The sequence below is a fragment of the Heloderma suspectum genome, chromosome 2 (genome assembly GCF_057233095.1).
Source record: "Heloderma suspectum isolate Gila_16-S chromosome 2, 16-S_ref, whole genome shotgun sequence".
Taxonomy (NCBI): domain Eukaryota; kingdom Metazoa; phylum Chordata; class Lepidosauria; order Squamata; family Helodermatidae; genus Heloderma; species Heloderma suspectum.
Window position 1 is genome coordinate 263,587,998 of NC_139459.1, and position 25,915 is coordinate 263,613,912.

A 25,915-nucleotide genomic window follows, 5' to 3' on the forward strand; every position below is an offset into this window, starting at 1 on the left:
TAGCCTAATAGTGCAGTCCTATGTATGTTTACTCAGAAGTATATCTTATCGAGTTGGGTCTTACACCCAGGTAAGTGTGTAGGGCAGGGGTGCAAAACCTCAGGCGTGGGAGCCAAATCCAGCCCTCCAAAGTTCCCCAGATGGCCCCACCCCCTTCCCTTGGCCACCCCTTTCCCCCTAACCACCTATCATTTGGTGTTTTCCCTGCTTTTCTAGAATTGTTTCCCCATTCTAAAAGGTTGAAATGTCTTTCCTAATGCTGAGTTACTGGCAGTAAGAGTTTTAAGCTAAAATATGTTGGTAGTATGGCCCTGACTCTTTTGCATTTGGTCCAGCCCCTTTTGTCTTTGGCTCCACCCACTACTGGAATGCGGCTGAGAGTTTCTTTGAAATGGAATTCCGCTGTCAGGCTGAAAGAAGTTCTGCACCCCTGGTGTGGGGAATTGCAACCTCTCACTGTCTTTCCACTGGCTCTTAGGGGGTGTTTCTACCAGCAATTTACTCCAAGCCGGCTGTATGTTGAGGTCGTTAGGGATAAAAGACATCATGGCCATCCAGCAGCCGCCTCAGAGCTTATCTGGGAAAACCCAGATTTCCTGAGACTGCTTAAAGTCCGATTCTTTTCCGAGAGTCGGGTTCTCCCCGGCATAGTTGCTGTGCGCCCCAACCCCCGCACTGACCTTGGGCATGCTAGCCCTGCCCAAGGGTGTGCCTTTCACTGTGACCCCAGTGAAGGTGTGTTTCCTCCCACTGTGCTGAATGAGGCTTGCCCTGTGAATGCCCACAGAAATAACAGAGAATCCCCTCAACTGACACGGCACATTTTGAAGCCCAATTCCTTAAGTGGGATTAAGCGCTATCTCAAGGCTCCGATTCATTGCCTTACAGAAGTAACTACTTCACAGCTTCCTTATAGAGATCCTGTGTGTTAAAATGGGGGCTGGTTTCCTTCTCTTTCCCACAACAAACCCATTAGTGTCTCCTCAGAAGTAACTCCCATTGTGCTGAACGAGGCTTGTCTTTGAATGCCCACATCAGAACTTACAGAGATTCCCCTTCAATTGAAATGGCACATTTTAAAGCCTAATTCCTTAAGTGCGATTAAGCGTGATCTCGAGGCTCTGATTCATTGTCTTAGGAAGTAAGTACTTCACAGCTTCCTTATAGATATCCTGCGGGTTACAATGGGGGCTGGTTTCTGTCTTTATATTTACTGCTCTCTTTCCCACAACAAACCCATTAGTGTCTCAGAAGTAACTCCCACTGTGGTCAATGAGGTCCTGCGGATTAAAATGGGGGCTGGTTTCCGTCTTTGTGTCCCCCCCCCCCTCTTTCCAAGCACTGAGTAGATATGTCTGTCTACTCAGAAGTAACTTCCATTGTGTTAATGAGGCTTGCTCCTGAAATGCAGCTGCATCTGGACTTTCAGGGGAAAGGAGAAAGGAGTAGAGGGAGAGGGAAGCCTCTCTTATTGGTTGAGCAGCCCCTGCCAATCAGGTGATGTTCACCCCCCACGCCCACCTGGAAGTATGTTCTGTGAAGCGATTTTTATTGGTCTGGAGAATCTGCTCGTGGAGCCCTGCTCACAGCAAAGCCAATTCCTTTTAAAAAATCTGGTACTCCTCCATTAGCTTCTCCTTCCGTTGTCATGGAAACACGGCCTTAGATTCTGTTTTAAAGCTTTTCATGCTGATGTACTTTATGATGTTCCTTTTTCATTGTTTCTATTGTTATTTTCATTGCTTATGTTATAAGCTCACTTGGAAAGAGTTCATTTTGAAAGACAGGGCATAAATAAATAAAAGAAATATGAACAAACTACACTCATGTTATGTGATCCATGATACGAGTCCTAGGGTTGTATATCTAATAGTATCCTTCCATTCACAGAAGACTCTTTCATCCAGCAGAGGCTTCCATGAGTGGAATGGGAGAGAGGGGATTTTTTCTGATTCCTTCTTCCTTCTGCACCTGCCTGAAACTGCTCCAGAGTGATGTGGGGCCCTCTGGAACAGTGTGGGAGATGGTCCAGAGAGCTGTAGGAGAAAGGAGGAATTTGCAAAAATTGCCCTACTCCCATTCACAGAAGCCTCTGTCAGTTCAAAGAACCTTCTGTGAAGAGAAGTACAACATCAGGTACCACCGTCAGTGTGTAAACATTTGAAAGCACCTCAGCATGAAAGGCAAAGATTAGTCATACAAACTGGAACCTGTCTTTGGGGATGTTCAACACGCAAATACTAGCAGCATCCATTCCTATTTATATGTCCCCAAAGAAATGTCAGAATTTGAGATTTCCATGAAATAAAAAAACTACCTCAGCATAGTTATAATTTGCCGTTGAGCTGGGTGCCACAGATGAGGCAGAAAAATGTTTTTTTCTTATGGTTAATTTATCTCTGATAAATCACAGTGTACGTTTCTCTTAGCTCCCGCTTAATGAATGCAAAAATGGATAAATATGATTAAGGTCTCAGTGCCTATTTTAGGGGGTGAAAGAAAAGGAGTAAAATTCATACCCTTGGCCCCATGTGTCCATCTGCACCTCTCTCACCAGGTTCACCCTGAAAATAAACAATGTTTGTTATTCTAAAATATTAATTTATTAAATTAAAATATTAATTAAACAAGGTACATCAATATGTAATGTGTCTTGAGGAGCAAGACACATAACCGGTAGCAGCTTTTAAAGGCTTTAAAAATAATCTAGCTGCAAAATAAACCAGCCACATCAGATACAAGACACCAAAACCTCCTACAGGCATTGGAACCCGTCATCATGTAACATTATACACACCACAAGGCTGCAAAGCCAAGCAAGTTTTAATCATCTATGAAATTAACCTGGCAAAAGTAAAAGACAAGATGACAGCCAGGCATCTCAGTGTTACAAATTGAGTTGTTGCCACATTTGAAAGGAGAGTAAGCTTAGGACATTCCGAAGCACGGCTTTCTTCCATTTTCAAGCACAAAGAGAGCCATAACTCTTTATAGTACAATATACGTTTGATGCAGACTTCATGAAACAGAGAAGCTCAAAAGGAATAGCAGATTGGCTAAACTGACCTTGCCTACACAAAGCATGTTTCCTTTTTGCTCTAATTCTCTTGCTTCTAGGTGAAGACTCATGCAAAATCAGTTCTAAAATGTCACATCTTAGAATAAAGTCAGATGGTTAAAAAGAGTGCACTCACAGTGGTTTCTTCACAAATGAACTGACAAGACAGGCATACCAGTCAATATTTCACTAGTTCAAGCCATCAGTCTTCACTCAATGGTCAGTTTAGTTGCGAAGCTGGGCTCACGATGTGGCTGGGAAATGCACTGTTGAGTCCTCCTTTTATATTATGTCTAGCTTCATTCTTAGCAGACTGAAAAGGTAGGAAATAAAAAAGAGACCTGGAGCATTTCTACACTAGTGATTTATTGCATGCTCATGATTGGCCACGTGTCCATCTGTGCAATGGAGCCAATCTATCCCGCAAAGGAACTGGAAGCAGAAGTCCCGGTAAATTGCGGGATAAAAAGCCTGGCACGGTGAAGCTCCTGGTCTTCCTACAGTAAGAGTCCTCAGGCCCAAACTACACTTGGCATTTAATATGTCTGCATCTAATGTGTGTGCGTGCTTGCGCGCGCGTGTGTATATATATATATATATATATAAAAAAAATCAGCTGGCAGGGGGAGAGAGGGCTGATAATCAACAGGATCAGAGCTGGCATGGAGAGAGAGGAAGTTCAACCTTTTCCTCCACTGCTGTGGTCCTGAAGAAAATCCTTTTTTCTGAAGCTGGTATTTGATTTTGGGGAAAATCCCCCCATTGGCACCATTTAAGATACATCTAATGTCACATCTACTTTGGCCCTCAGTATTTCTTTCATAAATAGTCACTGGTCATGGGATTCAGGAGTCAAAGAGGTAGTGATAGGTCATCAGTTCATTTTCAGAGTTTGCTTTGAGTCTGACATTCAACAGAACATCTGCAGATAATCAAGGGGAAGCTCCTTACTCATATTATGGTTTGTCCTTGGAAGTTTGCAGCACATACAATATGATGACCCAGAAGAGGTTAATTAAGGATAAAGTTTTTGAAAAGAACTCACAATTTGATACTGAAATTATTTCAATCCCCAGTTTACCTTCGGATTGTTACATTAAGGTCAATCATGCCAAACGAAGATTAACAAGAGCTTATGTTTCATTTTCCAGGTGTAGCTTTGAAGACACTCTATTTCTAAGCTATGCTTTTTAATGGCAAATTCTCAAAACATAAGCAAACTAACCAAAAATCCTTGAGTAATATGTATGTTTATGGGAGGGTAGAGGATGTTGTACATTATTTATTTTACTGCCCATTATATGATGATCCAAGAGGTAGATTTCTGATGAAGCTGGTCAAGCCTTTTATTCAATTTTCAGATTTGGATTTTGGCTTGCTTCCTGGTATCTGAACAAGATACATATGTCACCTATAGAACAGCTTTACTTGTGATGAGCTATGATATTAAACAGTACACTTTTAAACTGAACTTCAAAATTCGAGGTGAGACCTGGCAAAGGAAAGGAATATTCTACCTTATGCTTACACTTGTCTTCTTTTGCGAGGCTCTCCTATCCTATCTACCCTGTCATGCTATCCATGTATGAAGGACAAAGCATTCAAAGTGCCAGGCACTGTTGGATGTGCAGCACTAGAAGCTACAGCAGAGAAAGCGCTGTAACCAGATTAGCAATTTCTGGTAGCCATTTGCCAATTCCAGCCAAAGCCCATTCTTGTTTCCAAGTGGAATTCCTAGTGTGTACAGCTCCGAAAACCACACTAGCTGGTCTGCACTTTAGCATTTGGCATCACATAGACAAAAAGGGACAAGCTGCCTCACCAGTTCAATATGAAACTGCATTTCATATGAACCATGGCTGATCATTGCCTAGGAGCCATGCAAAGCTCCTGCCTTGCCCCCTTTACCTGTTGTGTGTGTTCCAAGGGCAAACACACATCTTGAATTTCATAGAGCAGTGGCTTAGGGGAGAGAGCTGCAGCAGAAAAGTGGCAAGTGTGGAGCGGGTTAAGCACTCCCTGGCCCCGACCAATTCTCTGCTCTAAAACTGGCCCACTCAATTTTTTTTGTAACAAAAGTAGCCATCTGATTTTTCAGCTACAAAAGAACTCTGCAAACCACAGACAAGCTGCTCCTGAAAGTTGGAGAACCCAACAGAGTGGTATTCCATAAGGTGTGAGGTGCTGCTAAAAGGAAATCAAAATGTCCTTGTGCATTTATTGAAGCAATTTTCGTGGGGCCTTGGGATTCTGTCTGTATCCTGACCTTAGTATCCTTTCCCATACACTGCTAAGCTTTGGCCCTCTTGGCCCGTCTATGCCTTTGTCTCCCACTGGGCCACTACTTCCTTCTTCCCCTGTGCAAAGGGGTGCAATGAAAAGCTTACTTTCTAAGCAGGGCAAATTTAAATCTTACTATCCTTTCCCATGCTTTGCTTACCTTTGGCCCAGGTAACCCATCTATCCCCTTTTCTCCCATTGAGCCAACGCTTCCTGGTTCTCCCTGCAGTGTTTGAAAGAGGTGCGGTGGATAAATATCAATTTCCAAGCAGGGCATGTGCTAACCTTATGATCCATTCACATGCACTGCTTACCTTTGGCCCTGGTAGCCCATCTATGCCTTTTTCTCCCATTGGGCCAATGTTTCCTGGCTCTCCCTGCAGTATTTGGAAGAGGTGCAATGGAAAACAATCACTTTCCAAGCAAGGCATGTGCTAATCTTATGATCCATTCACATGCACTGCTTACTTTTGGCTCTGGTAGCCCATCTATGCCTCTCTCCCCCATTTGGCCAATGCTTCCTGGTTCTCCCTGCAAGGTTTGAAAAGCGTGTAATGGAAAACTCCATTTTTTTTTAAGCAGAGCATGTGCTATCTGTAGGAACCATTCACATGCACTGCTTACCTTTGTCCCTGGTATCCCATCTATCCCCTTTTCTCCCACTGCGCCAACGCTTCCTGGTTCTCCCTGCAGTGTTTGAAAGAGGTGCGGTGGATAAATATCAATTTCCAAGCAGGGCATGTGCTAACCTTATGATCCACTCACATGCACTGCTTACCTTTGTCCCTGGTATCCCATCTATCCCCTTTTCTCCCATTGCGCCAATGCTTCCTGGTTCTCCCTGCAATGTTTGAAATAGGTGCAGTGGATAACCCTCAGTTTCTAAGCAGGTCATGTGCTAGTCTTACTATTCTTTACCATGTGCTGCTTACCTTTGGCCCTGGTAGCCCATCTATGCCTTTTTCCCCCATTGAGCCAATGTTTCTTGGCTTTCCCTGCAGTATTTGGAAGAGGTGCAATGGAAAACGAGCACTTTCCAAGCAGGGCATGTGCTAACCTTATGATCTATTCACATGCACTGCTTACCTTTGGCCCTGGTATCCCATCTATGCTTCTCTCTCCCATTGGGCCAGTGCTTCCTGGCTCTCCCTGCAATGTTTGAAAGAGACGCAATGGAAAACTCCAACCTTTAAGCAGAGCATGTGCTAACCATATGATCCATTCACATGCGCTGCTTACTGGTGCCCAGGGTAGCCCATCTATGCCTAAACAAGGGCCAATGCTTCCTTGTTTACCCTGTTTACCCTGCAGTGTTTAGAAGAGGTGCAATGGAAAACTCTTAGTTTCTAAGCAGGACATTTACTAGTCTCCCCCCACCCACATTTTATTTAAAACATTTTCATACTGCCTCCCATCAGGTGGTGTACAACATATGCAAATCATAACACACTAAAATGATAACCTGAACATCTTAAAATACAAGAACATTTAAAGACAGTATTGAGGCATTATGTACTGTAGATAGTAAAATGCCTGGATAAATTATGTCTTAACTTGAGTCTAACAAATGTAAAGTAGGCATGTGGTGCAGTTTCTTACAGATGGTATTCCAAAACCGGGGTGCCATCACTGGAAAACATTCTCCTTCACTATGTAATGCTAATTACATAGCATGTTTCCAATGAGGAAGTGACGTGAAGCAGTGCTTCAGTAGAAGATCTTAAGACACCAGCAGGCTAGTCCTCCTATCCTTCCCCAAGCTCTGCTTACCTTTGGCCCTGGTAATCCATCTATGCCTTTTTCTCCCATTGGGCCAATGCTTCCTGGTTCTCCCTGCAACATTTAGAAGAGGTACAATAGAAAACTATCACTTTCCAAGCAGGGCATGTGCTACCCGTAGGATCCATTCACATGTGCTGCTTACCTTCGTCCCTGGTATCCCATCTATGCCTCTCTCCCCCATTGGGCCAGTGCTTCCTGGCTCCCCCTGCAATGTTTGAAAGAGGCACAATGGAGAACTATCACTTTCCAAGCAGGGCATGTGCTAACCATATGATCCATTCACATGCACTGCTTACCTTTGGCCCTGGTAGCCCATCTATGCCTCTGTCTCCTACTATGCCAATACTTCCTTGATTTCCCTGCAGTGTTTGAAAGAGGTGCAAGACAAAATGCTCAATTCCTAACCACAGCATTCACCATTCTTAGTATGCTATTCAGTAAGATGCTTACCTTTGGCCCTTGTAGTCCAGGTGGCCCATCACTGCCTTTGTCTCCTATGGGTCCGGCATTTCCTTGTTCACCCTGAATTTTATGCAGATTTAAAATGAACTCAGCATGAATTTGTAACTTAAAGAAGCAGTGTTTTAGTAACATTCTTAAGTAACCATAATTAATTCATTTTAATTGATCTAAATGGTTTCTTCCTTTCATTTCAAAATTCAAATACTGAGCATCCTTAAAATAGAATACAAACTCTAAATGATGTTCAAACACCAACAAGCTTGTTGTCTTAGTTAGTCAAGCCATTTTTTAAGAAAGGACATTCCTCATAAGACCAGTGAAAAGTATAAGGTTGGAAGCCAACGTTGTACAAGTGGGAGTTTCCCCCTCTCTCCTCCTCACTGCAGCCCCATGGATAGCCCCATGGATATCTGCTCAACAGGGCCCCCAACCCTTTGGAGAAGATTTTGAGGATGCTCAGGGGACTGTAGGGGGAGCGGGAATTGCCCCCTCCTGATTCTGGTGATGGAAGCAGTTCTGTCAGTGAAAAAAGTAATTGGATTCCACCCAAAGTATCTTATGTTCTTGATTCATGAAAATATATGTTGAACATTGCAGCTGATCTTGCTTTATGACTTTCAGAGTATTGATTATTGGATTGATGCTAGATAAACACGAGGGCTCAGAGATCAGAGCCCTCTGTCTATCTGAAGTCCTGCCAGAGGAGTTTTTGCCTCCCATTCCTCCTTAATAACCATTTTTTAAAGCAAGATGGGCCTCTGAACCCATCTAGCTGACTTACCCAGCATTGGGTGGGGATGTCAAAGGAGAGGCTTGTGGATCTAGGTCTTTCCCCTTCCCTCCCTGCCCACCATCACACCCTATCTCCTCCCTCCCCAACCCTGTTTCAAGGTCACAACAACTTTCTGAAGGGGGTGGGAGGTGGAAATCCCTGCTCGGATCCCCCTCCCGGGGCCAAGGCTTTGGGGAAGCAGAATAGTAGGGCCCCTGGAATGCCCTCCCAAGGATTATAGGAGTGCTCTGTCAATCACCCAATATATTCAGGATCAGAATTTAACAGGATTAGCCTTTAACAGAATTTAAGAGTTTCCTAAGGATCTTCCTGCTTTTGTTTAAAATTAAATGCTCCTTTATCTCTCTTCAACAAAAAAGGAACAAACCGTATTGGTTCTACTCCATTACCAATAAGAGAAATATCAGCAAAAAGAGATACAACGGAAATGGTCAGACCAAGAAGTGGCGTTTACCTTTGGCCCTTGAATCCCTGGCTCTCCTGGGATTCCAGCATCACCCTGATGAAACAGAACACACATAGGTGACACTGAAATACAAAAGTGCATTATGTTTGCCAAGGTCATTGCTGGCAGAGGTGAAGCCTACCCATAAAAATCACTCTCAAATGGCCTTAATTCAGAATTTGGGGGCACATCCTACCCAGTTTCTAAATGACAAATTTCATTTACAATTTCAGAATTGCTTTGTTTGTAGTGTATTTAAGTCAAGAAGACACTGCTCATTGTCTGTTGAACCCAATGAAATACAATCCTTAAATGTGTTTCTGAAATCTTGTAGCCATATATTGTGTGCAGTTCTGAGAAGTATGCATTAATTATAAAGGGTCTTCCATCTTGGTCACAACAACTTGGTGGCCCTTATAAGCTCCATAATATGGATAAGGAACCAGCTGTCAGGAATGCCCTTGCTGCCTTCTGTAATCCTCAAGTAGCTAGAATCAACACGCAGACAAAAGGGCTCTTTTTATTTCCATTCAACCTAATGACACTTACAGATGCTAATTGTCTGAGCCTAAGTGGAAAACTCAAAGGAGCTGCCTACCAGGGGATTCTAGCCTTAGAGAGTCAGTTGGTCTGTTTGGAGGAAAAGTGCAGCAAGCCTCTGAATTTAAGGAGTAGGAGGGGAGAGTCCACCCCTTTCCTGTTGGGCATCGGGGTGCAGCTGTTGTTGTCGCGCCAAGCGGACTGAGCGCCTCCTCTCGGCGCCCGCAACCTCCTGCTTGTCTCTGCACCTGCGCCTCGCGTCTAGAAGCTCAAGTTGTTCCTCCCTCTCCCTGCCGGGGTCACTGTTGCTCTCAGGAATGTGAGCAGTGGGGGCTCTCCCTCCAGCTGAGCCTCTGAAAAACGAGCGGGTTCCTCTCCCACAGATTGTATCTCTTCCTCAGAATCAGAACTGCTTTGGGACTCTATGGGCTCAGATCCAACCCTGACACTAGCTAACACAGTCCAAAGTAAACATACATCTCCCCCTTCAACCCCCATCCCCAACTCGGCTGCTTGGAAAAATAATGCACAAAGATGCACTTCTATTTGAGTGACGTCAGGTGGCAGAATATGGATATGTCTTAGGGACACAATAGCATGGAGTCAGTAATGTGTAAGACCCATGTGTTCAGCCGTGCTCACATTGTAATATTCACACAATTCCCCAGTAATCTGGGTTCACATCACAGGGAATTGGCTCTTACATTGTTGGTGGTGTGTGATAAAAGCGTCTGTATTTGGGGGTGGGGGGTTGCATAAATATTTCATAATTTTTGGTTTAGAGATAAAACAGCAAGTATTACCATGTGGGCATTATATTATGAACCACACATGCTTTATGAATAAAAATTGGCATAATCAAACCGAGCAGAACAAGCAACTAGTTTAACAAGAAATGAGGCAATTCTGAATATCCACTAATCATAAAACCAAAACAGAATACAAATAGAATTATCATAACAAGATAAGTTATAATATGGAACATCGTACAAATCACAGCCCATGAGCCTCTATATTACTTCAGAAAGTTGTCATTGCTCCTGGCCAATGGCCACTGTAACATTCCAAGGAACAGAGAATATGTTCCAGATATACATATTCCCCTCAAAATCAATTTCAGAATTGAAAAGGTAGTGCTTAATTTATACTAACCCATCCAGTATCTCAAAGACAGCCCTCAAACTGAATACAGCATACATTTCTTTAATACATTTTTGCTATTTTGTACATAGTTTGTTAGCTTTACCAATCTGATGGTATGCCATAATTTAGTAAGATATTCTCTGATGTATGGCACATTCACAAATTTCTAAATAGTAGTAACAATTATTGCTGCTGCTATCAACATATTTTCTAATAATTGGTAATTCTGATTATTAAGATTATTAACTAAGTCCTTATGGTAATTCAGTATCACTGCCTCTGGTCTTAATTGTTGTACATCTTACACATTTGAAGAAGTCCACCCAGTATACCTTTGTTTTTGATATAAGAACATAAGAAGATTCATGGTGGAGCAGACCAAGGGTCCGTCTAGTCCAGCATTCTGTTCACACAATGGTCAACCAGCTGTCGACCAGGGACCCACAAGCAGGGCATGAGTGGAACAGCACCCTCCCACCCATGTTCCCCAGCAACTGGTGTACATAGGCTCACTGCTTCTGGTACTGGAGCTGGCACATAGCTATCAAGGCTAGTAGCCATTGATAGCCTTTTCCTCCAGGAATTTGTCCAACCCCCTTTTAAAGCCATCCAAATTGGTGGCCATCACTATATCCTGTGGTAGCGAATTCCATAGATTAACTCTGCACTGTGTGAACAAGTCCTTCCTTTTATCTGTCCTGAATCTCCCACCAATCAGCTTCATAGGATGACCACGGGTTCTAGTGTTTTGACAGACGGAGACAAATGTCTCCCTCTCCACATTCTCCACACCATGCATAATTTTGTAGACCTCTATCATGTCTCCCCTTGCCCTCCTTTTCTCCAAGCTAAACAATCCCAGCCGTTGTAACCTTCTCTCATAGGAGAGATGCTCCTGCCCTTTGATCATTTTAGTTGCCCTTTTCTGCACTTTTCCCAGCTCTACAATATCTTTTTTTAGGTCTGGTGACCAGAACTGTACACAGTATTCCAAGTGTGGTCGCACCATAGATTTATATAAGGGCAGTATGATATTGACAGTTTTATTCTCAATACTTTTTCTAATTATGCCTAACATGGAGTTGCCTTTTTTTACAGTGGCTGCACACTGGGTTGAGATTTTCATAGAGCTGTCCACCACAACCCCAAGAACTCTTTCCTGGTTAGGACATGCTCGCCAAATATGTGCTAAATTAGTTCAAGTTTCTTCAGTCTGCTCACTGACTGCATGTACCTTTGCTCCAAGAAGTATTTCACTTTCTAAACAGTTCGGTCAATCAATAAGTATATTTTTAGGAGCATATTCCACAGTAATAAAGCAGTAAGGGTTAAACACTCTTCGTACCAAATGGCTGCATTCAGATGTCACATTTTCAATCCCCCAGACGAGGCAAAGTAGGGCCTGCAGGTCTACACTGCACCTGCAGACACCTCCCCCTTTGCCCGAGGAGCGCCCTGCTGATATCTCTCATTTATTTCCTTTTTAAATTTAATTTGTTTTTTCCAGGTGGCCAGGAGCACTTTAAAGTGAAGCTGACTTCCAGCCGCCTGTCCTCTTTTTCCCCCAGAGACACTCTGGAAGTAAAGATGGTGGATGATTGGAGGCTACTGATTCACTTTGGAGCACTCCCAGTTTCCTGAAAAAAAGGAAGGAAGGGACAGACTCCACTGCCACTGCCTAGTAAGGGGAAAGGTTTCGGGATGGCAGCAGGACAACCAGGGAAAGGCTAGAGGTGACCCAAGGTAGTGGGAGGAGGAAGCAAGGAGACTGGGGCTGAAAGAGAGAGAGAAATTAGTGATCTTCTATGATGGGAGTGTCAGGTGAGAGAGAGCACGAGTTTGGGCATGTGTGATCCTGAATGAGAGAGAACTGTGATCTCAAAGGAGTGGGTTTGTATTTGGGGGCACAGTCCTCACATATTGAGGATCTCCTTGCTTCCGATCTCCTTGCTTCCTCACATATTGAGGATCTTAGGTGAATTACTTGTCTTTTAGCCTCAACTGTTTGCCATTCCGTGAAATGGGTGCTTTGTGACTGGCTGCATGGCAGCCATTTTGTCCATGGTAGCCAGTTTGTGATGGTACCCATGACACTTTCCTAAAAAATTCTAAATGTGTCCACCAGTCCAAGAAGGCTGGGGATACCCACTCTAAACCAAGACAGTCACACAGTCCTTCTTCCCCTTGTGTGAAAAACATTTTCTGGTTAGATCAAACTACCGTTTGCTGTCATAAACCAGCAAACTGAGCATACTCTCCAAACAAGGATCAAACCTTGGTTCACAAGACTGTAGTGCTTGTGAGCACTACCTGGTTTGTAGCGCTCATTCAAATCACAGTTTGCCAGTTCAGGCACAATGGCAAACTGGTTCAATCAAACCAGGAAGCATTCTGTTAAGATGAGTATGCAAAGAGAGGAAGGAAAGGAAGTGGGGGGAAGGAACACATGAGAACAGAGCTTGATCCTGATCTTCCAAACTATGCTTTGGCAACAGGGCTGGCTCAAGAAATTTTGCTTCCTGCGGGGAAGGATAAGATGATCTCCCCCGCCCCACTCCACACAGAGAAGTGGACTGAAATGGCACTTGAACACTGTCAACACTGGCGACAGGTCCTCAAGTGATCTGAAGGGCTGCAGGCTAGCTTAGTGGATGCAGAAACAGACCCAGCTCTATCCAATGCTTTGCTGCTGTTCACTCACCACTGCTCCTGGCACTGGCTTGCTGCCTGCTCAAATGCATCGTGTGAGCATCGCAAAACAGGAACATGCAGAATGGTTGCTGGAGGGTATGGCTGGGGCTGGCTGCCCCTCTGCCTGCTCCCTTGGTCCAGGGCCATGCCCAATGGCACTGTTTGTGAAGCACTGGGAGAGGGTAACTAGGTCAGCCAGGCCACTAACAAGCAAGCATTACTGCTGCTGGGGCACCAGTGCCATAGGATGGGAACAGCCGGGAAGGTTTGTGTGTGGAAAAACTCAGGGGGAATGGCCAGAGGGGCATGTGCTCCTGCCCCTCCCCTTCACCACTGCCAAGGCAACCACCTCACCCTGCCTAATGGTAGGGCTGGCCCTGTTTGGAGGATTGGGATCACAACATCCAAATATAGACAGCATTTTAGAGAAAGAAAAATCAGCCACTTACTTTTTTCCCTGGAATACCAGGCTCACCCTTCAAAATAAATAAATGAATCATGTTATATGAGATATGTTAATAGCAGGAATGATCATCTTTAGAATTATGTGAGAGGTTCTTCCTCCAGGCCCCTCCTAGGCGCTGTGTGCAGGAGGCAAAGTGCCTCAGCCGAATGTCACTGGCCCAGGTTCTCAGCTGCAGAGTGGCTACACCACTGCAATAGTCTGTTGCCCTCCCACAGCTCCCCCCGCCCCACTCTTGACACAACAGGGAGAAACTGATCTTTCATTATCCATTCCATGGAGGTGAAGTGATCTCATGTCGGAAGCATACTGAAACAGTGTTAAAATACTACATGAGTCTTCCTGGGGCAAGCCAGGACAAAAATTCTCATGCTAAGACGAAGTACCAGCTGTCTGTCTGCACTATAAATTATTGATCGTCATCACATCGGAGCAACTTTGTCAGTGCAACTAAGGATTGCAGGTCAAGAATATGATACAATTCTTCTAGAATCTAAAACCTTCATGGGCATGTACACATTCCGTTGAAGGAAATGGGAAAAAGAAGATAACCGAGCAAATGACAAAGTGAGTAGTTTGACAATATCAAGAGGACACTGGAGAGAGGTTTTTATTCAAGTGCTACTTTTCTGTTAGAAGAAATGTACAAAGCAAAACTTATGAAAGTTGATGACAGAGTTAAACTAAAATAACCAAGATAAAACAATCTTATTCAAGACAATACTATTCCAGCTAAAAGTACAAAAACAAAAAGCAGCAACATCAATAATTAAGAAGGCTCTAATAAATAAAAATGGCCCCAATCCAGCTAAAGCAGCTGTGAAAAAGTCCTACTGAAACCAACAGAACAAGTTAGATGTGACTAACTCAAGTACCATTGTTTTTAATGAGACTGGTATGCGTGTGTTTGTGTTCAGATGAACCTACTCATGCATCCAAAGAATGCATGTAGGGGCTCCAGGACTGTGCTGGCCCTCCTGCTGCTGCCTGATCTAGCGATCACCCTTCCATCATGCATGTGCTCAGTGTATGTACAAAAGAGCTCTACATGCATACAAATGTACATGTGGAGGAACTTTTTCCTCCATGCAAGGTGAGGATCCTGACTGGCTTGTGCACATTGGTGAGGGGACATGGGGCACAAAACCACTCCCCTTTCAGAGCACACAGTTATTTGTGTGAATATGCCTCTAACCATCACTCACTTTAGCTGTATCATATGTTACTGTCTTAATGAAGGGATCTCATGTGCAGAGGCTTTTTTGCACCTGTACTAGCCTCCAGTTTCAGCAGCCAATCAGGCACCTGCAGCTGAAGAGTACCTTTTTAGTCTGTGCTCCCAGAAAGCTGAGAGTCACCCCATCACTGAACAGTCACCCTCAAAGAAGAACCAGTTTTCCCTGGCCAAAAAAAGAGCAAATTACTGCATGGGGGGTGTCAGAGTTCCCCTTATGACCTGGATCCCCTGAGTAACTCCTTAAGGATCTCTTGCCTCCTTAAGAGTCCCACCTTCCTTCTTGTAAACTTTCCCTTTTCCAATAATATGGGGTTTAGGCTGTAGATGTGGGATGACTGACATGCTAGATACAGGGGTTAAGCACAACAGTTTACTGATAAATTAAAGCAAGCAAATCACAACTACAAGTATTTATACAATAGAGCTGAGTGATACAAAAGGCATTAAAAGAAAATAAGGGTTGCAAAACGCAAGTTCCTATCAGGTTCCTCCATCCTCTTCCTTCGCAATCAACACACTCCAGGAAACAAAGCTCCAGGCTAACACTACTTTATTGGTTAACTGACTAGCTTCATTACAAATGCAAATTCTAGGGAACTCTCAGACTGCAATGAAGTAGCTAATCTACACATCGACAAATATCAATAGGGGATATGAAGTGGAAGTTAGGAAAGTTGCCAGCAGTCTGGGCAAGAAACTTCATGGCCATACTAGCTTCGCAGGGATGCCAGTCCGTTAGGGTGGCTCCCTCCTACATTGGCTATCATGAGTGGCCAACCTGGCGGAGCGTCTTAGCTCTGCCCCTAACTTTTCCCACTTTGCTCTGTGACGAACTCTCGTGTCCCTCCAGTCATGCCCTTGCCCCCACTCCCCAATTTGCGTTCTCATGGTGGAGGAATGGGGGAGCAGTTCAGCCTGTGCCAACTGTGTGTCACGGTCTTGGGAAGAAAGTCTCTCTGTATGTGGGCTCACTGGGGAGGTTGCCTCCCCCTGTTCTGGCTGTTCCCATTCTGAATCTGAGCTGTCAGACATCTCCACATGCTCAGATTCATTCCTGACAGTTCCTTTGCCCTAGCTATACTTATTGACTCTTCTAGGCTGCTTCTTCCTGTTCCTTCTTCAGGCTCTGGTCTCCTGACTCTACTCTTACTTGCTCTCGCTCTCTCTCTTTATACTCTCTTCTCTCAAAACTGAAAGCACTGTTTCAAACCTGAAGAATTTAAACTTAACTGGGGAAATGAAACTGAAACCTAACCAGGGGAATGAAACGACTCCTCTTAGGGATAACCCCTCCCAACAAAAAACTCCAGGCCTCTAGGCCTGCCCTTTTTCCTTGCCTCAAGAATTCTCATCTTTCTGACAGTGACTGATTTGGCCTGTACTTGGGAGATGAAAGATTTTTTTGTAATAAGCTTTGCTAAACAGCAATAGACATATATTTTTTAAAAATATTATCTTGATAAAAAGAAATAGTCTAAATAGGTCCTGACAACACAGTAAAATAAAAATGCATGACATGTACGACGACAAACACAGAGGAAAACACAGAAATGCTTTAACAAAAGAGACTCACCTTTTCTCTTGTGATGACAGAGGATCTGATGACACAGTGTAGAAAGCGGACTCAAAGCAGAGTCCTGGTTGTTTTAGAGTCCTGGACAATGTTTTAAGCCTGATAATTGTTGTCCTACACTCAACTTCATATATACAGTGGTAATGTGTTTTGTGATAGTGATTAGGAAGCAAAATTAGAGTCAAAGAAAGCAACTGCTTAAGGTTATTATAGGCAAGCAGGAGAGCAGGACACAGAGAGGAAGAAGAAATGGCACACATCTGAGCTAGACTAGGCAAGCATTTCATGCTTAATAAGTGAAAATCAATTCATTAGGGATTATTTTAATACTATAGATTGTATACTAACCATGATACCAGCTTCTCCAAGTTCTCCTTTCTCACCCTAAAGAAACACAGATTTAAATTATTAAAATGAGACAAACAATGAATGTCTTTCTAAAATCCATTTTCCAAAAGTCTCCTTAAAAGCACAAGAGTGAAGAAGAGATGCTTGATACATGTTTAAACCATATAATATTTTTTCACATGTTTTCAGTTATTCTATTGACTTGGGAAGCATAAAAATGTTGTGAATTTGGAGTAGTGTTATTCACTAATTCACCAAAGATACATAAAGAAATAGTATGGATCTATATATCATGGATAATTGGACGTAATAATGAGTACTAAAACCTCACCTCAATTATCTCTGGAAGATAATTACTGCCATTCTTTGAATTCAACAATATGGCACTAATACGTAGTTCCAAAGGGCAGAATAGGAATGGTTAGTTAATTAAAAAGCCATTGTGAAAATAATTTTTCTAACACAACTACCACTTGCCATTCAGAACAGTCCCATGGAAATAGCTTTTAGGTTGGCCCTGGTGATTGCTGCTGTAGCAAGGGAAACTCAAGTCTTGATGAACCCTGATGCCTGGTATATTTCTAGAATCTGCAAGTGGAAAGCACTGACAAAGTCAGAGTTAAGGCTCGCTCACTGCAAAATGCAAGATACCATTTTAGGACAGGCTACCATAAAGTGGTAGTTGACTGAATACTTTATTTAAAATCCATCCAGTTTGATCTGATGGTGAGTTCTAGTTTCAAGATATTGAAGAGTGATGTCCCTTCACTCTTACCCTTGGTTCCCACTAGCTCTTTCATATATTAGATATCAAATTTGAGATCTAGGCTGAGGATCTTCTAGCTTAAATGCATCTTGAAGAGGATGTCCCCCCCCCCACAACCTCCCCATGCATTTCAGTTTATAAACGTATCTTTGCTATTAACTACGCCTTACAGTGAAGCCTTGCGGTCCCCTTGGGCCATCTTTTCCTGTGTCTCCAGGGGGCCCTCTTGAACCTGGCTGTCCAGGAGGACCTGGTGGTCCAGCAGTGCCATCTTTACCTGGATCTCCCTATAAGAAGTTTAGACAAAACGTCACAATGTGAAAAATAATCCCCCAATGGATCGATTGCATCTGCAAATGAACTGTACAGCAAAATGAGAAAGACAACAGGAGACATGGTAACGGAACTGGTTATGTTTTGAGTTCCACAGTAAAATGTTAGGCTACACACCGACCAACCTTTCCATGGAATGAAATCTTACTGAAACTAAAGAAACAAGTATTTTTTTAATTATTCCAGACTTATTTTATCTTAACAACAAATATTAGGGACTGGCATTTTTAACCCACATGTGTGTATGCATGATACAACATGTTTGGAAGTGGTGTATTCTGCTGTTTCTGTCTGCAAATGCTGGACTCTGGTAATACCTAGTATTGTGAAGTGACCATAGATTAGTGGAAAGTCTTGCCTCTTTTAATGAGAAACAGCTTAAACCACTGCAGAATGGACTCCGATTCTTTAGAATTCTGCAGCACTATTATGAGAAAGCATGGAACAAAACTACTGCCCAAATTATGTTCGTAGGACCAATATTTATTTATTTGTTGCATTTATATCCCACCTTTTTTCCTCTTGCAAGGAACCCAAGGCAGCTTACATGATCCTCCTCTCCCTTTTATCCTCACAACAACAACCCTGTGAGGTAGGTTGGGCTGAGAGTCTGTGACTGGCCCAAAGTCACCCAGTGAGCTTCCATGGCTGAGTGGGGACTAGAACCCGGATCTCTGGGCTCCCAGTCCAACACCCTAGCCACTACGCCACACTGGCTACCAACTTTTGAATCACAAATATCCAAAAATGCTAGGCCTCAAATAGCACCCTTGTTCATTTTTACATCCATATTTCAATAAGTTCTAGCATCTGGAAGATCCAGATATGTATCTATTACATTCATATCCTGCCTTTCTTTCATGGACATCAATGTTATGTACTCAGGGTTCCCATCCAGGCACTGACCCAATCCAGGCCTCCTTAGCTTCAGCAAAGTTGCCTTTAGATCAGGGTTGGGGAATGTGTGGTCCTCCAGATATTTACTGTTAGACTGCATCTCCCATCAGCCCTAGCAACACAGCCAATGGGAGGACCAGCTGGGAGTTGGAGTCTCTGAAGGGCCTCATATTCCCCATCCCTGCTTTAGACTGTACCTGTTTTATGGCTATCTTGGAAACAACATCTAGTGACCTGCTAAAACATTTACCAAAAAATAATGCAATCTTTGTAGAAAACATAAAACATTGCCTTTAGAGGGAAAAGGGTTGGATGTCACAGCAAGAATACACACAGAACTATAATGCCAGCATACATCACACATCATGCTCAAGGGGCATGTTGGTTTACTGTGAGCCCAAGTAAGTGAACACAAAAGAAGACTGAAAACAGGTATAATTATAAAAATGCACTGATAATGTAATAAGCGCACTGGTAATGTGGCCACAACTATGCAACTAGCTGGGTGTACCCGGCGGAACTTTTTATTTTCTTTCTTCAGGTAGCAGCCTTGTATCCTTAAATGGCAAGCTGCTTTTGAAATTTAAGCTAGTTTCCAAAACAGTTTGCAAGATAGCATAAGCAAACACTCCATCTCTGAAAATGAATTCTGTATTTAAGTTTGTTGTAATGGTTTTATTGCAATTATACTCACAGGCTCTCTCTAATGCGGTACACTATTATTTCTATTTTACAGTTTAGGACGTTTAAAAGATGGCTTGCTTCAGTGAGTTCCTGGCTAAGCAGAGAACTGAAACCAGGTCTCCAAGAGTTCTATTATTTGGATGACCATGGCTGTCAGCTACCATTATTGTCACCTGAATTATGATCTACTGTGGAAACAACAAGAACCCATCTAGGGTTAGTCTGCTTCAACATGTGGAAATGGCACTGAAACTCCCCCTGAAAAGGGTCGATTATAAAACTCGTTAAAACATCTGGGCAGGATGCCCCCAGTGACAGACTTGTACTTAATGTCATCCTGCTATAAATCTGAAACCTAAGTGTGAAAGCCATATGACATCTTTTCAAAGTTCAGAAAATTTCCTTACTGAATAATAATATGAGTGCAAGATAAAAATAAATGGATCCAGCTCTATTAAATTCCGCAGCATATTTTTCTTAATTTATTATGTTATGTGTATCCCACCCATGTTATTCTTGAAAGCGGCAGGTATACTAGTCTTGGAAATAGAATGTTTCAAAATCAGTGTCAATCTTCAGCCCCTGCTCACCCGGTGAACCAGAAAGCATGGCCCCTGACAAATTTGTCATGCTTCTAATGCTCAGACAAAAATGTCACAAAGGCTTATGGATAATTTGTAGGCTGAAAATCTTTTGTGTAGGGACTGTGTCAACATTCTGTACTGTGCATGGCATTCAGTATATGCCATATAACAGCTGTGAATGTAAATAGCTCTATGTGATTGGAAAATATGACTGGAACATTAAACTAATGATTTTTCTGAGGTTTATGTGGAACAACTATGCTCCAATAATGCCAGAATCACAGATTAGAAACAGGATTCAGGTTGTAAAAAATGTAATCAGTCTTAGCTCAAAATTTCAAAAGTATTTGCATTTCATTACAAATATGGATTGTAAAAATATATTTTGGAGCTGTTATTTGCAACGCTTAAAATGACTGAGACAATGTGTATAGCAGTTCTAGAGGAGAGCTACCCCAGGATATGTAGGAGGAAAAGCTAGGGCCTAGTTCTCACAGACAGCAGTTGAAGTGGCAAGCTTGTCAGGACGGTCCTGCTGCAGACTGCAAGTGGTGACATGTATGATAGAATGATCCTCTGACTCTGTACAAAAATTCTTTGCCCACAAAAAAATAGATGTCAGGGAGAAGGTGTCTGGCCTAGTCTTGACCCTGATATGCCAGTTTTCCATGTCCAGGGAATCACCACTTGCAGTCTGAAATAGTACAGTTTATCATCCCATCTGCTGTTTGTAAGAATTAGTGTTATGTTCTTGCAATTCAAAGACAGTAGAAACACTGAACCATTTTCTATTAACACATCCTTTGTACCAGGCAGAATGGCTCACTATTGTTACTGACAGAGTGCATTCTAGCCAGTGGGAAATTACACTTAACATTTTATCTGTGGGAAAATGTACTGTTTGTGGCATTCACCATGACTTTGTGCATATGGAAATGAATGTTAGATTTGCTTTCATTAAAGCAAATGCTGTATTTTGTCAATATGATGAGGCAAAGTGATATGTTAACTGAATGTTTAAAACTGTTCTGTTGATTAATGATTACCTGTGAATGTTTTTATTATTATTTTGGTACTGTTACTGTGATTCTGGCTGTAATGACATTTGATCCATTTTGTTTATGATGTGAAACAGTAAGAGGCATTCATAGAAAGTAAAAGAACAGAACAGAAGAATAAAAGAGTAGAAGTGAAGGAAGCATTATCAGATCTTAAATTAGATTTTTTTTAAAGCAACCTCACAAGAAAACACAGCAAGCCAGAAGATTACAAGCGATTCTACCTTAAGGATACGTCGGCTAAAAATATGCTGGTCAGAGAGAAATCCATGACTGAGGCGAGGAAAAGCCATCTAGTCAATGTGTGGCAGGAAAGACAAAGAGGTCAAGACAAATGTTATAAAGACAGAGAAAAATGGTAAAGGTTCATTCAGCATTATATAAGAGAGGAACTCCAGCATGGAACAAACAATTGGTATTACAAGACGAAATAATCAAGAAATAGCAACAATAGCTTTCAGGACCCTTATTCAATAGACTCATGGGTGGCATCAGAATGAACAGTTTTCCATTCGTTCAACACAGCCGAGACTTCAACACTACAAAAATAAAATGAGGGCATCTTACTGATGCCACATCTTCATAGGTCATAGCTTAAGATATATTACAACATTTCTTAAGGGACAACACACATATTACTTCAGCAATTGTGATGTGAAAATAATTATTTGTTCCTTGGCAACTGGTATACCTCCAATGAGGGGCAATCCAACCAAATTTCAGCTTTCTAATGTTGGAATACCTTAACCATTTGGGGGTACATTTCAAATTCTCCATTTTGGGTAGAGATGTTAAAATGTTCCATTTTCAAACTTTTCTAGCAAGTTTAGTAAATCTAGTATCAAATATTAGCATTCTAGCAATCACACTGTCTTGGGCTTGGGTAAGTACAATTACTAGATTTCTTGTAATCACCATGACTTGGGCTATGTATATATATAAAATATTAGCTTTCTAAGTCATGTGGAAGTACCTAAGAGTTGATTATTCATGTGAACAAGCAAACCCCAAACACTTTTAGATGTATTTGTATGTGTATCATATGGGGAAGGGCCATCACTCAGTAGGGAGAACACATGTTTTGCATGCAGAATGTCCCAGGTTCAATCCCTGGCACCTCCAAGTAGGGCTAAGAAAGACCCTTGTCTGAAACCCCGGGGGGTTGCTGCCAGTCAATGTGTAGACAATACTGAGCTAGATGGACCAATGGTCTGACTCCGTATAAGGCAGCTTTGTATGTTATGATATATGATCTACACACAAATATAAACTTCAGCAAAGGAGATCGTTACCTTGTCGTGGTGCTGGAGCTTGAGCACCTCAATGACGTCATGAGCTAAACCGTGAAGGGACACCCAAGACGGGAAGGTCATGGCAGAGAGGTCAGACTAAATACGACCCCCGGGGAAGGAAGCGGCAGCCAACCCCAGTATTCTTGCCATGAAAACTAAATGGATCAATACAACCAGAGATATGTCGGTATACCATCGGAAGATGGGACTCCCAGGTGGGAAGATGGTCAAAATGCTACTGGGGAGGAACAGCGGATAAGTTCAACTAGCCCCAGATATGAGGATGCAGCTAGCTCAAAGCCGAAAGGGCGGCTAGCGGCTGACGGTGCTGGTGGTGAATGACGAATCCGATGTTCTAAAGATCAAGACACCATAGGAACCTGGAATGTAAGATCTACGAGCCAGGGCAAATTGGATGTGGTTATTGGGGAGATGTCAAGATTAAATATAGACATTTTGGGTGTCAGTGAACTGAAATGGACTGGAATGGGCCACTTCACATCAAATGACCACTAGATCTACTGCTGTGGACAAGAGGACCACAGGAGAAATGGAGTAGCCTTCATAATTAATAATAAAGTGGCTATTAATGAAGTAGCCTTCATAATTAATAATAAAGTGGTATCCAAGCAGTGCTTGGATACAATCCAAAAAATGACAGAATTATCTCAATTCGAATTCAGGGTAAGCCATTTAACATCACAGTGATCCAAATATACGCCCTAACCACAGATGCTGAAAAAGCAGAAGTAGATCAGTTCTATGAGGATCTGCACCACCTACTGGATAGTACACCAAAAAAAGATGTTATTTTCATTACAGGAGACTGGAATGCTAAGGTGGGTAGTCAAACGACACCTGGAATTACAGGCAAGCATGGTCTGGGAGAACAAAATGAAGCAGGACATAGGCTGATAGAATTTTGCCAAGACAACTCACTGTGCATAACAAACACTCTCTTCCAACAACCTAAGAGACGACTCTATACATGGACTTCACCAGACGGTCGACACTGAAATCAGACTGACTACATCCTTTGTAGCCAAAGGTGGCGGACATCTATGCAGTTGGTGAAAACAAGACCTGGAGCTGATTGTAGTTCAGATCACAAACTTCTTATTGCACAATTTAGAATCAGACTAAAGAGAATAGGGAAGACCCACAGATCAGTTAGATATGAACTCACTAATATTCCTCATGAATATGCAGTGGAGGTGAAGAATAGATTTAAGGGACTAGATTTAGTAGATAGGGTTCTGGAAGAACTATGGACAGAAGTTCGCAACATTGTTCAGGAGGCGGCAACAAAAAACATCCCAAAGAAAAAGAAAACCAAGAAGGCAAGATGGCTGTCTGCTGAGACACTAGAAGCAGCTCAAGAAAGAAGGAAAGCAAAAGGCAACAGTGCTAGGGGGAGATATGCCCAATTAAATGCAAAATTCCAGAGGTTAGCCAGAAGAGATAAGGAATTATTTTTAAACCAGCAATGCGCGGAAGCGGAAGAAGATAATAGAATAGGAAGGACAAGAGACCTCTTCCAGAAAATTAGAAACATGGGAAGTAAATTCCAGGCAAAAATGGGTATGATCAAAAACAAAGATGGCAAGGACCTAACAGAAGCAGAAGAGATCAAGAAAAGGTGGCAAGAATATATGGAAGATCTGTATAGGAAGGATAATAATATCGGGGATAGAGTTGATGGTGTGGTCAGTGAGCTAGAGCCAGACATCCTGAAGAGTGAGGTTGAATGGGCCTTAAGAAGCATTGCTAATAACAAGGCAGCAGGAGATGATGGTATCGTGTTGTGAGGATAAAATGGAGAGGAGGTGGATGATGTAAGCCGCCTTGGGTTCCTTGCAAGAGGAAAAAAGGCGGGGTATAAATGCAATAAAATAAAAAAATAAATAAAAATAAATCTTGCAAGGTAGATTCCAGCAATTCATGGAATGAGAACTGCCAGATGTACAAGCTGGGTTTAGAAAAGGCAGAGGAACTAGAGACCAAATTGCCAATATCCGCTGGATAATGGAGAAAGCCAGGGAGTTTCAGGCTATTCTAAAGCCTTTGACTGTGTGGATCATCACAAATTGTAGCAAGTTCTTGTGGGTATTGGGATACCAAGTCATCTTGTCTGCCTCCTGAGGAATCTGTATAACGACCAAGTAGCAACGGTAAGAACAGACCACGGAACAACGGACTGGTTTAAGATTGGGAAAGGAGTACGGCAGGGTTGTATACTCTCACCCTACCTATTCAACCTGTACGCAGAACACATCATGCGACGTGCTGGGCTTGATGAAGCCAAGGCTGGAGTTAAAATTGCTGGAAGAAACATAAACAATCTCCGATATGCAGATGATACCACTTTGATGGCTGAAAGCGAGGAGGAGCTGAGGAACCTCATGACGAAGGTGAAAGAAGAAAGTGCAAAAGCTGGGTTGCAGTTAAACCTCAAAAAAACTAAGATTATGGCAACCAGCTTGATTGATAACTGGCAAATAGAGGGAGAAAACGTGGAGGCAGTGACAGACTTTGTCTTTCTAGGCGCAAAGATTACTGCAGACACTGACTGCAGCCAGGAAATCAGAAGACGTTTACTTCTTGGGAGGAGAGCAATGACAAATCTTGATAAAATAGTGAGGAGCAGAGACATCACACTGACAACAAAGGTCCGCATAGTTAAAGCAATGGTATTCCCTGTAGTAACCTATGGCTGCGAGAGCTGGACCATAAGGAAGGCTGAGCGAAGGAAGATAGATACTTTTGAACTGTGGTGCTGGAGGAAAATTCTGAGAGTGCCTTGGACTGCAAGAAGATCAAACCAGTCCATACTCCAGGAAATAAAGCCAGACTGCTCACTTGAGGGAATGTTCTTAAAGGCAAAACTGAAGTACTTTGGCCACATAATGAGAAGACAGGATACCCTGGAGAAGATGCTAATGCTAGGCTAAGTGGAAGGAAGAGGGGCCGACCAAGGGCCAGATGGATGGATGATATTCTGGAGGTGATGGACTCGACCTTGGGGGAGGTGGGGATGGCGACGGCTGACAGGAAGCTCTGGCGTGGGCTGGTCCATGAAGTCACGAAGAGTCGGAAGCGACTGAACGAATAAACAACAACACAAATATAAAACAAACCTACAAAAGATAATCTACAAGAAATTCAATTTAGGTTCAACACAAATCTCATATTAGGATTTTGAAAGTGACCTGTGAGTCTGGCCCAATTTAAATGTTTAACTACCTGAAACTACAGCCCTAAACACACTTGCTAGGAAGCTGAATACAGTGGGACTCACTTGGGAGTAAACACGCACAGAATTACACTGCATGACCTTAGTATTGGAGATGTGAACTAAATTGTAAAACCATTCTCGGGGCTGCATGCCAGCCTGTCAACCACAATAAATCTCATTTATATCCAACTACGTTAAGCCCTAAAATAAAGTGTAACCTGAGTTACTGTACTTACTTATAAGTGGTTTAA

General features: G+C 42.6%; 1 protein-coding gene across 1 annotated transcript in view; it reads right to left on the reverse strand.

Moving 5' to 3' along the window:
- The window catches only part of COL23A1 (collagen type XXIII alpha 1 chain), a 57,762-nt gene extending 36,332 nt beyond the window's left edge, over window positions 1-21,430 (reverse strand). The window contains exons 1-18 of the mRNA XM_084829808.1: window positions 21,362-21,430; window positions 17,752-17,868; window positions 16,816-16,851; window positions 13,644-13,670; window positions 8,830-8,874; window positions 7,571-7,642; window positions 7,417-7,479; window positions 7,263-7,325; window positions 7,109-7,171; window positions 6,578-6,643; window positions 6,425-6,487; window positions 6,271-6,333; window positions 6,117-6,212; window positions 5,963-6,025; window positions 5,807-5,869; window positions 5,653-5,715; window positions 5,499-5,561; window positions 2,520-2,564 (exon numbers count right to left, since the gene is read on the reverse strand). Coding sequence (XP_084685934.1) covers window positions 2,520-2,564; window positions 5,499-5,561; window positions 5,653-5,715; window positions 5,807-5,869; window positions 5,963-6,025; window positions 6,117-6,212; window positions 6,271-6,333; window positions 6,425-6,487; window positions 6,578-6,643; window positions 7,109-7,171; window positions 7,263-7,325; window positions 7,417-7,479; window positions 7,571-7,642; window positions 8,830-8,874; window positions 13,644-13,670; window positions 16,816-16,851; window positions 17,752-17,868; window positions 21,362-21,430 — 1,140 coding nt within the window. The remainder of the gene's footprint in view (window positions 1-2,519; window positions 2,565-5,498; window positions 5,562-5,652; window positions 5,716-5,806; window positions 5,870-5,962; window positions 6,026-6,116; window positions 6,213-6,270; window positions 6,334-6,424; window positions 6,488-6,577; window positions 6,644-7,108; window positions 7,172-7,262; window positions 7,326-7,416; window positions 7,480-7,570; window positions 7,643-8,829; window positions 8,875-13,643; window positions 13,671-16,815; window positions 16,852-17,751; window positions 17,869-21,361) is intronic.
- Between the last annotated feature and the right edge of the window lie 4,485 nt (window positions 21,431-25,915).